The following is a 12,097-nucleotide window of genomic DNA, read 5'->3' on the forward strand; positions in this document are numbered from 1 at the left end:
TAAAACACTCCGGCTAACAGTAAAAACATGAGTCCAGGCTGAGTTACCTACAGATAAATAATTATAAATAAATGAATTAAAAGGCAATACGTCCAAGGAGAAGAAGAAAAAGAAACTATCACCATTGTTAAGAATGTCTCTGCCTGATTGGAGTGAAAGTCCACCCACTTTCCTAATAACAGCTAGACCCTGCTGCTGATGTCAATGCTACCAAGGAACTGAAAGTCCTTCCCTTTACCATCATAGGTATCTAAGAAGAAAACTGTGCAAGTGACTTTATACCTTTCCCTTGTTGGACTATGCTCTCCTGGGTTTCTGAAGTAACGTCAGAGCTTATTGCAACAGAAGGTTGGAATACACTGTCCTTGCTTTGGTTTTTATTTTCAGAATTGTGCAACAGCGTGGCTTTATTTCCTCCGTTTGGAATATCTGCTGCTTCAGAGTCAGGCAGAGGGCTAATTCTTCCCTCTTCAGCTACAAGAAGCTGCCGGTCCTTGTCTTCATCTCCAGCTGCATCTTTTTCTCTATTAACCTGTTTTTTTAAAGGAGAAATATGCATGACTGAAGCCAGCTTGATTTCAACTGGAGCGGCATCCACAGCTAGAAAGACAATTTCTTATACCACATCATAATTTATTACCATTTTTGGCTTTATTTATTTATTTAATAAAACCCAATAAAGAGAAAAAAAAACAATTAACAAAAAGGAAAAACAAGAAAGCTACACAACATTAACAAATTATATATATAAAAGCTTCATATCTCTTTCTTTCTCTGAATACATGAAGCTTTGCACAACAATTTCAATAAAGGATGACCGTGTTTCATTGTAATGGTAATCAGCACCTGTAAGTAAATCATTTATAATTTGCAACTAACAACAGGACTTCAATCCACAGAGTAACTAGGGCCATAAAGTTATACATCCCATGTTAAAGGACTAGTTTCTTAGTAGTAATAATGGCAATCATAGAGGATCCCTGTATACTGAAGTAGGCGACTTTTCTGTTGTTTTTGTACCTTTGAATCAGTGTTGACTCCTGGCTAGTCCCTGAAGTTTTCTTGGCAAGATTTCAGAAGTGGGTTGCCACTGCCTTCTTCCCAGGGCTGAGAGAGACTGACTGGCCCAAGGCCACCGAGCTGGCTTTGTGCCAAAGGCAGGACTAGAACTCATGGTCTAGCCTGATGTCTTAACTGCTACACTAAACTGGCTCTCCTTTCTGTTGCCAGGAGCATATTTAGAATAGAAATCTTTATTGTCATTGTACAACTTGTACAACAAAATTAATGCCACCCCAGTGCAGCTTTAAAAATATAAAAACCATAAAACACATAACACACATAAAACACATATAACACAACCTTCACATTCCATATTGCACAACCCCTGATGCTGCATTAATACTGCACTATACGATAGAATTCAGTATAGTTGCAGCTCTAAGGTAGAAGCTATTCTTCAGCCTATTGGTCCTTGTTTTCATTATCCTGTACCGTCTGCCAGATGGTAATAGTTCAAAAAAAGAATGTCCCGGGTGGGATGGATCCTTAAGAATATTTTGAGCCTTCTTAAGGCAGCAGGAACTATAAAGTTCTTCCAAAGAGGGGAGAGGGCAACCAATGATCCTCTGGGCAGTGGTGGTAACCCTCTGGAGTGCTTTCCTATCTGCCACTGTGCAGTTAGCAAACCATACACAGGTGCAGTAGGTCAAAATGCTCTCAATGGTACAGCGGTAGAAGGTCACCAGCACTTTTTCATTCAGTTGTTGTTTCCTGAGAAGTCTCAGGTAGTATAATCTCTGCTGGGCCCTCTTAACCAAGGCTGCAATATGAGCACCCCAGGTCAAGTCCTCCTTTATAATAACACCCAGAAACTTAAAACTGAAAAATTTATTCTCTTCCAAAGCCACAGAAGGAACGGACACGTCATCTGGATGACCAGCTTTTTCAGTCCAGGTTTTAAGCATCTGGGGACCTCTAGGAATAAGGTTCAATGAAGACTAGTGGGGGAATTAGGGCATTTAATTTCACTGCTTTTGCAACAAAACCATGCAGCCCAAAATCACCATTTTACTGCTGCCCTCTGGAAGCACAGAACAGACGGCTTCAGGGACTGTGGTCCTTTGAGAAGAGATGCTGAATCACAAGAATGGAGACACAATGAAGGACAGCGTGCCAGCTCTGCACGCATGAGAGCTTATGGAGTTTCTTTAAAGCACTGCACACGCATATAAGTGCAAGGTGGGCACGTCAAATTTTGTGCAATGGTCGTAATCCATTTACCTGAAGGGAAAGAAATGCTAATGGGGTGCTTAGTGTAGCAAGTTTCCTTTTGCTGTCCTCAACTCAGAATAAGATAGGCAGTCATTCAGATGTCTTGTATTCTTCTGAAGCAGAAGTCTGCTCTGGATTCCAAGATGCCAGTGGATGACAACGGTTAAAATACTGGACTTGCAACTCAGTCTTGACTATTGGTGACAACACAGACAAGGCCATAAAGCTTTCTTGGAAACAATTTCAGAAGTAGTTTGCCATTGCCTTCTTCCTAGGGCTGAGACAGAGAGAGAGAGTGACTTGCCCAAAGTTACCCAAAACTGGTAAGCCCAGGTTCGGGTTCACTTTTAAGTTTAGAAAGTCTCTGGATTATTAAAGCCAATCATTCTCTCCCTCAATCCAACCTAGGTTGTTGTTGTGGGGGCAAAATGAAGCGAGGCCTCCCCACCTTGATCACATGAAGAAAAGGAAGGATATAGGTCTAAGAACTCATCGTCACGGGACTTAAGGGTTGTATATTCCAATCATCAGTGTACACATAAATAATCATTTCCAATGCTGTCGATCAGTGTTTCTCAACCTTGGTAACTTTACAATGTGCAGACTTCAACTCCCAGAATTCTTGGACTTGAAGTCAACACATCTTAAAGCTGCCAAGGTTGAGAAACACTGCTGTAGATTGTCTTAAAAATCTTTGTACCATATATTTTCAATAGGCAAAACCTGACCTTAAAGTATGTCTTTCACTCAAAAAGAGAAACAGGGTGTTTTCCCCAAAAAACGTTCTCCCAAACACCAATTGGTCATTGATCCCCCCCTCGGTTTTCAGAGCAGCCAGTTCTGTTTTGTTGTTGCATTTTAAAATTTATATACTTGGTTCAGTTGTTTCATCCATGGAAATCTGTTAGCAGATATGGATTTCAGATCTTTTGATGAAAAGCTGGCAACTGTGTAGTATAAACAGAAACTCTTTTAGATCTGAATTTATATCAGTTGAGTTTCTACTGCTGAAGACATTTATTCCTTTCCACAAACAGGAGACAAAGCCTTTGCAATAATTCTTCAACCTTATTTGTTCCACCAGGAATGCAGAAAAGGAGTGTCTGTTTGCTGGTGGGTGGTATCACTTGCAGAAACATTTCACATCTGTTCCACTGCTTGCAAGACAGCGGCCTTGGATTTATAGACTTAATGCTCTTTTACGAAAATGTCAGAGCAATTTGTATTAAGAATCCTCATGTTGGATTCGCTGGACAACTATGTCAAGGGCTGCACAGTGATCCGATTCAGAAGGGAAACTGTTATTTGGAGCACACAAGAGGGCTCAGATTGTGCTTGCTGGTACCTCCTTAAATCAAATTTGTCTTTTCTTGGGACAGAACTGCATGACTTCAGGAACCGAAGTAGCTCCTGTAAAGACTCGCTGATAAGCACCATGTGAATATCCTTGTGAGCTCCCAGTCTCCCTTTCCCCTTCAAATCTTCATTGTTGCCCCTACCTATGTCTCTCTTGCAGTTTCTTTATGCAAGTCATTTTATTTGTATCACCATACTGCATAGCAAAACCAATCAGACTACCACATTCTTTGCACCTTAAGGACAAAGCTCAGATACTCAGATCTGCAATTTGCCAGAAGGAGTCTGGTAGCGTCTTTTCAGACTAATACATTTGATTAAAAGGCATCAGCTTTTGCGAGCTGCAGTCAATTCATCAGATGCATAGTCTCTCCTATCAGACTAATACAGCTCTCTTTCTCATATAATATCTTCAATCTGAGTAGACCAAAGGAAATCAACATAAATCCCTGTACACTGAAAAGATCTAAAACTACCCGCAGCCAATTGCCTAATGCATAATCAAGAATGAAAATTACCTGAATCCCAGGAATATCTGGATCCTTCTCAATTGACCATCTGTCCTCATGAAATGATGGTGTTTCTTTTGGACCACTGATCACTTCCATCTCATGGATTGCATAAATACCTTCCGGCAAACTTATTGCCAAGATTTTCCTTGGGTTTTCCTGAATGTCTATGCTCTCCGGCATTCTCTCCAATGACTGGATGAAGCCTGCCTCTCTTGGCAACATAGTGTGCAGTTCCCCTGGGTGATCAGTTAAACAAGACCCCTGGATATCATCTTCCTCTATTTTCAAATGCACTGTCTTCAGCAAAATGAGGTTCTTCTCTCCTTCTGAAGATGATGGGGGCTGATGATCAACTTCTTCCAGCACTTTCCTGAACAAGATGGAATGGACATCTTGGACCACTTCTGGATAGCTACAGCTTCCCACTTGCTCAAAGGATATGTTATCCAAATTGACTTTGTTCTGGATACTTCCTTCAATTTTGATTTTAGTGAAATGGTCATCAGGTTCTGTGTCCTCCTGGCTGTCCATTGTGGTGTCGAACGCGTTGAAAAATGAAAACTGGAACAACAACAAAGCAAAGTTTTAAGGGGAGGTAATATTTTCCTAGAGATACAGTACCATCCTTCCTGCCCCACTTAACTTAGTTAAGGATAAAAATTAGAAATAAATGGGAAACTGGTGGGGTACAAAACAAGCTTCAGCCTCTAACTTACTCCATATTTGCAAGAATGGCTTTGGATCCCATATACATCCAAAAGGAAGTCGCAGAAAATAAAAGTAAGCGGCTGTAACTCAATGCTTTATTCACACATCTATCCTGAGAAGAAGGGCAAAAGCAAGCTAAAATAGTCAGGAACACTGTAACAGGTTAGAGCAGGGTTTCTAAACCTTACCAACTTTAAGATGTGTGGACTTCAACTCCCAGCAAGCTGGCTGGGGAATTTCTGGGAGTTGAAGTCCACACATCTTAAAGTTGCTGAGGTTGAGAAACTCTGGGTTAGAGACCAGGGGAACAGCTATCAGCTAACCTTCAGGTAAATTTGCTGTTGGCCACACTCATTATCATAGGCATGTTATGAACCAGCAAGCCATCCCTATGACTGCCATTACGTATCTACCAGATCTGATCTGCAAATCTCCAGACAACCATAGTTCTGCCCCCCACATCTGGTAAACCTAGTTTGGAGGGACTAGTAAAAGAGGTTCCTCCCACTTTTCAGCTCTTCCTAGACCAGTTCTTTGCTCAGACCCACTGGTTCCCAAGGAATTTTGATAAACCCATCATCTAGGTCAGTGTTTCTCAACCTTGGCCATGTTAAGATGCATGAACTTCAACTCCCAGAATTCCCCAGCCAGTCCACAAATCTTAAAATGGCCAAGGTTGAGAAACACCGATCTAGGTTTTAACCCTGGGTCCTGAACAATTTGTTGTTTTTTAAAAATCCTTTTGAGCTTTCAAAAGTAAATGATAAATGATAAATGATTCCTGCTTTTTGTCCTGCTTCACTTTCTATTTTAACCTCGGAGGCAAAGACTTTAAAAAGTTTAACTCATGTACAGTATTAAAAATCTTCCACATCTACAGAAGTGGGGATTGGAGAAAGTAAGAAGATAATCATCCATTATTTTTCCTTTTCCTACAAAAACTCGAAAGCGTAACATCATTTGTACTTATTTGTGTACAAGGGTCATACATCAAGGGTAAATATTAAGATTTTGGTCATTTTCTAAGAGGCTCGATTCCCAATTTTTTCTGTCTAGCACTGCTTATGCTTTAATTCTGTTTCATATTTTACAAATGTCAAATTAGATTCTCAATATTATTGATCTCACATGCCGGCAACACATATCCATTTTTTAAACTCTATATTATTCCTAAAGTGATACAAATACTTGTGATCCTTTCTCCTTCTAATCCTCAACCTCTTATTTCTTTTTTCAATCATGCTCTTTTAATTGCTTTGGCTGCCTATGGCAAACTAAAAAAAAAATCTCCAAAAGGTGAAGAGAGCAAAGATTCTGTGCATGTAATTTTTATATATATATGTATATAAATAATTTTAAGTTTTTACTATGCCACAAATGATATAACCTGCCAGAGTATTTATGTACATATTTTATAGCACCACAAACTCTCGTTTCATTAGATTATCCTAACGCCTCTTCCAATCTGATTTCTTAAAAGAGAGCTTCCTTTCCTAAGACCACCACCATTTTTCAGTTTCTCAAATACTTTACTTTTGTAAAATACTTTTACGTACTTTCTCTATTTTATTTATACCCGGTTTCCAAGTTATTTTGAATTCTCCATATTCCAAATCCCGTCACTCATTTTTCTGTTAATGCCCGAACACTTTTATTTAGAAGCAGGGCTTCCCATCTTGCAGCATATTTTTTCTTAAAAAAAGTTTCTGCAGTACCCCATGTTATAATTGCACGCGCGTGGGTGTATTTCACTCCCCTTACATTTCTACATCCTGCTTTCCGATTAATTCCTGATCCGTGCAAAAAAACGTTCACCCTATGAATCCATGCTGAAGCAATACGGAGCTTTAAAAAATGCCTTCAAGGTTGCTTAACATTCATTTCTGATGAAATCGGCCGGGCTTTCGGAATAAGTGGCACGCACATTGATACACCCGTGGGAAATTCCTATTTAACTCGGTGCCTGAATTACCACGCAGGGAGTTCGGAGGTTCTGCGCACTGAATCCCGGACGCACGCACTCTTCCTAGGCATACTGACTCGGAAGAAAAACCCCTCGCGTGGCGCCTCTTAATCCCCATGCATGCGTGCTTTGCAAAAATACTGAGATCTACTTCCAAGTAAGCAGGCACAGGAAAACTCACCACCTTAAATCTGCTGTCCGGGGACCCCTTCTGCCTGAATCCTTATTTCCCGTTTTTCCCTAAAATTTCCAGATTTCCCTCTCTCCCTCCAAGGCCACAAATAAGCTTCACATACCCCTGGCCCACTCCCCCCATTCTTGCTCTGATCACCTCCCACCCCCAGTCTGGAGACCCTCTTTGGATGCCTGCAGGCCCCCGCTCCGTCCTCACCCACGAGAGAGACCCTGAATTTCTCGCCTTCTTCCAGCAGGGCGAGTTGTCTCTCCCTGCAGGCGCCGGACCGTCTTCCCGTCCTCCGCACGTTGCAAACGTTGCAACGAGAACCCGGCCGTCGGGACGCGCTCCTGTCTGGGGCGCGCTTCTTGAAGAGCAGGCCCGTCCAATCCCGGGGGGTGGGAGGGGGGCTTTACTTTTCTCAAAGTAAAATAATAGCTCCGACGCTGCTGAAAGATTCATCAACGTCGCTTTGAACTTGAAGGAGCTCGCTGTCGTGTAAATGGCTTCAATCCTGTGCATGCCTGCCTGAAAGTTTCATTCAACTCTGCGGGGTAAACCTTCACAGACTGGAACTGTAAATGTGCTGCTTACCCGCGAGTAAGCCGTTGGCATCGTCCAGCTAAAATCCTAAACAAACATCAATCATGGGTTCATTCTGAATTTTATTAGGAAGCACTCTCTCAACTAGTGGGATAATTTCCAGAAAAAGCCCACAGCCTAGTCCATTTTGAGCCTAAAGGGGAGGTCAAGGGTCTTGATACAAAGGGTGGTGAGGACCTCCAAGCTGTGTCTTTATTCATCACTGGAACTTCATTCAAAGGTGCACAAAATTGTCTCTTGCAGCAGCGGGCTTAATTGGAAAAGGTATTAACAGATTCAGGGATTGTTTCTCCTCTGCCAAGAAGGCTCAGAGCGGACCAGGGTCAGTTTGGGTCACTCTGCTGACTTTCAGGACAAGTCAGTGGACAGGCAAGGGACCACATGCGCCTGGACCTTGTGACAGTGCTCTGGACCTGGAGGCCTCAAAAGATAGATTGAAAAATGGCACATCTTCACCGTCATGAGCTAGCGGGTGTTACCTTGGTTATTGCCAGATCTTTTTATAATATCCTTTGTGCTTCTTAAAGACGGTCACTTAAACCTTGCCCCCGATGGTGACAACAGGAAGATAGGATAATATTCCCAACCAGGAACATCCTAGGGTGTGCTCAGGGACAGAAGTCAAGGCTGCGTGTGGCACACCCTGGATTGTGTGAGAACTTGACCTGGTTTCTGTGAGAGACTAAGGAAAATAAATCAGTCGCTAAGACTTTGCCTCTTGAATCGGGGATTCTGGGAATGGTTTTTTTTAACTTACAGGTTCTGCAGCCTGAAACAGTTTGAACACCTCTGGCTCTGGAGCACATCTGGCATCTCAGTCTTACATAGCCACTTGTCAGAAACTCGTCCTTCAGGCAACGATTATAGCTCGTTTACTATGCGGCCAATTCACTGAAATATCTGGGAATATTGCAAAAGTCTTAGCTGGAGGAATGGCTGTTGGGCAAGTCCTACAAAACAGAGCAGTTTTCACCATTATTAAGCAATCTAATATCTTGTACTGTTCCCCCTCTGGATGGCATCCAGTAGCATCTGCTTGCCAGTGCAATGGATTTCTTCTCTGCCAGCATTGCCCTTTGTTCCCCATTTCCCCTGTTCTGGCTTGGAAGACCCAAGGGACCTTCTGGAGAACATTTGGGCCATGGGTGTAGAACAGGATTTCTCAACCTTGGCAACTTTCGAGATCCATGGACTTCAACTCCCAGAATTCCCCAGCCAGCCATGCTTCCCCAGCTTAGCATTAAAGGGGCTAAGGTTGAGAAGCACTGGTGTGAGAAGGCTGCTGGGAGAAGGAGGGCCAGCTGCAACAGGAGCAGAAGGCTGATCACCACAGGTTGCATGTTGCTTCATGTGTGCTGGGACTGCTAATCCTAGTGTGTGAGGTACTTTGTGGGGAAGCACCAGGTTGGGGAAGTCTGATTTGTGGGACTGTTAGTAGCTCTCTAGCTTTCAAAAGGGACCTTTACAGTAGGTGTTGCATGCTCAGTATATTTGGAGAGTGCTGCAGGGGGGCTGGGGGGAGTTTGATGCATTTTTCTTTCCGTAATGAATGCAGTGGGACAAATGTGATTCTGAACTGCTATTCAAATTTTGTTAGGGCCCCTTAACCCAGCATTACTGTTTCCAAGCAAGCCTGGGATGTGGTCCAGACTCTCAGCTGCAAGTCGACTCATCTTAAAGAATATGTCCTGGTACAGACCTGCTCCATTGCCTTAACTATATTCTATTAGAGCAATGTTTTTTAAACTTGGCAACTTTAAGCTGTGTGGACTTCATCTCCCAGAATTCCCCAGCCAGCTATTCTGGGGATTGTAGTCCACACAGCTTAAAGTTGCCAAGTTTGAAAAACACTGTATTAGGGTATCGCTGTACCCACTGAACAGTTATGGTTAACTCCATTCTCATTCTGTTTTATTTCTGCAGCATTCTTAGCTTCTGAGCTTATCTGTTATTTGTGAAAGCATGTACAGTAGTTATTTTCCACTAGTCCATGTTCTGGAGATAGCAATTACAAGTCTGCCACCATTTTTTAAAACCTTTGCCTCTAAGTCAGTGTTTCGCAACCTTGGCAGCTTTCAGATGTGTGGACTTCAACTCCCAGAATTCCCCAGCCAGCAAGGCTGGCTGGGGAATTCTGGGAGTTGAAGTCCACACATCTGAAAGCAGCCACGATTGAGAAACACTGTTCTAAGTGGTTCCACTTCAAAATTGCTTCTGTCCTACATGTTGAAACTCCCACTGGCATTTGATATCTTTTCCGTAAAGCCTTATTTTTCCTTCTGTTCTTTGACACTGATGAGCATGCTGAACTAATCAGAGAACAACTTAACAATATTGGAAGTCGTGTTATTTAAAAAAAGTTTTGAAAAATGAAAGGAATTAATAATAATAAAACGGAGAGCCAGTTTGGTCTAGTGGTGAAGGCACCAGGCTAGAAAGCAGGAGACTGTGAGCTCTAGTCCCACCTAAGGTGTGAAAGCTGGCTGGGTGACTTTGGGCTAGTCCCTCTGTCTCAGCCCAACTCACCTCACAGGGTTGTTGTTGTAGGGAAATAGGAAGAGGAAGGAGGATTAGGTATTTTCTCTGCCTTGAGTTATTTATTAAGAAAAAGTAATAAAGGTGGGATAATTTTTGTTTTTAAAAAACCCCAAACAATTAATTTCTCCCCTGTATAAACCCAAGAATTTTTATAGTACCTGAAAATACTAAATACTAGATATCTTCTGCTGTAGAAATGAGTAGGGTGGGCAAACTGCATTGCCCTCAATCTTTTTAACAGACCAGAGTACCTCTTCTGAACACAGTTGGCCAAAATCAAATAGAAAGTTTTCTTCCTTTTGAGGTAGATCCCAACCAGAAACTGTTCTTTCTCACTTTGCATCTTTCCTTGGATACAGTCATATAAGATAACCCTCACCAAGCTATAGTTCACTGACTATATCATCTGCATGGCACTTCATCTTACATTCTTCTCCTTGAATTTTAATCCTGGTTATTTATCTTTTCAGATCTTGTTTACTAGGAGTTCCAAAGCAATTACAACTAGTAAAGGAGAAAGTCGACAGACACCCTTACTTTGTACCTTTACATATTGAAAAATTTGCAGAGAGTGTTCCATTCGCTATAATATTTGCTGTTTACTGTTGATATAACTCTCTATCCAGGTTTTAAATTCTCCTCCGGGATTATTTTTATTTAGAACCTCTCAAAAAAAATAACCATTCCAAGTTGTCAAAAGCTTTTTTTGCATCCAAAAATATTTCTGCTGCCTTCTTTTTCTTAGTGTTGATATATTCTGGTGCATTTATGATAAATCTATTATCTATCAACTTCTTTGAAATATAGCCTGACTGATCTGTGTAGGTCAATTTGGGGATGCACTTCCTTACAAATTCAGTCAATATAGTAGTAAATATCTTGTAATCAACATTCAGTAGAGAAATTGGTCTGCATGACTGAACTTTATTTGGGTCATTCTCTTCTTTGTGTGTTAAGGTTATATATGCTTCTTCCCATGTCTTGTTTATGTTGTTTGAATTTCATTCATCATCATTCATCATCTTTCCACCAATCTGTCCTCTAATATTTTGTAATATTGAGCCATCAGCCCATCTGGGCCTGTCGCTTTCCTAATTTTATTATTTTTAAGGCTTCTTTGGTCTCTTGAATCATACTCCAGATACCTCCAGGTTTTGTTCAGGAGGAAATGGGTGGTAGAAGGGGATTTGGTCCTGTTGTTTCATTGTTCTGGTATTTCATCCTTGCACTAAACTAGGCAACATAGTATTAAAACACTTGGTACTGCTGTTTGAGCCGTCAAGTTCTGTTGTGTACTCCTGATAGACAACTGGCATAGTGCTACTGTCTCCAGCTGTTTAGGGAGACAACAGAAGAATAATGGCAGATGAATCCAACCAGAAACTAGAGAGGTGGAATATGCCTGCATCAGCCTAAAAGAGCCAATAAGCGTTGCTTAAATTTTCCCATTACTTGGTCACTTAATTATTGGTCACCTCCAATAGTAACAGGTGATGAAGTGTTACTAATTTTTTAGACCTTGTGGCTACTGTGGAATGCTTTTGGCTTAAGAGGGATGACATTAATACCATAAAGGCAAAATCATCCAGACATGGCAGAAAAGAAATTGTCACCAGAGACATGTTTGTACCATGGTTAGATGCAAATGGTGAAGCCACCCCCACTTGTCTTTGTCTTTCTTCCCCCCCACCCTCTTTTAACTTATTTCTTGGAACAATGAGACCACAAATAATGATGGAAGCCAATCTGCTAGTACTAAGACATGACCGATATTCCCTACTTCCAGGTGTCATAAGGAGGTCTTCTGCTTCTAAAGAGATCTTCTGAAAGTTTGTTTCCTGTTCCAGTGATTCTTTTCCTCCTCCCTGCCAGGATGAAAGTATACCTGCCTTTGTTTCCTTCCACTATTGAGTTGCAGCAAATCAGCTCCTCAACTGAAACACTTAAAACTTCTATTTTGAAAAGCCT

At 41.6% G+C, this 12,097-nt stretch overlaps 1 protein-coding gene across 1 annotated transcript; it reads right to left on the reverse strand.

Moving 5' to 3' along the window:
- Positions 1-250: 250 nt before the first annotated feature.
- LOC148214272 (uncharacterized) lies at positions 251-4,673 on the reverse strand. Its single transcript, XM_088153667.1, has 2 exons — positions 4,149-4,673; positions 251-532 (listed from the first exon to the last, which is right to left on the reverse strand). The coding sequence occupies exons 1-2, from the start codon at positions 4,671-4,673 to the stop codon at positions 251-253; spliced, it is 807 nt and encodes a 268-aa protein (XP_088009793.1).
- Between the last annotated feature and the right edge of the window lie 7,424 nt (positions 4,674-12,097).

The sequence above is a fragment of the Python bivittatus genome, unplaced genomic scaffold, assembly GCF_059951505.1.
Source record: "Python bivittatus isolate LINGU-HERP-01145 unplaced genomic scaffold, Pbiv_v1 ctg000700_np1212, whole genome shotgun sequence".
Taxonomy (NCBI): domain Eukaryota; kingdom Metazoa; phylum Chordata; class Lepidosauria; order Squamata; family Pythonidae; genus Python; species Python bivittatus.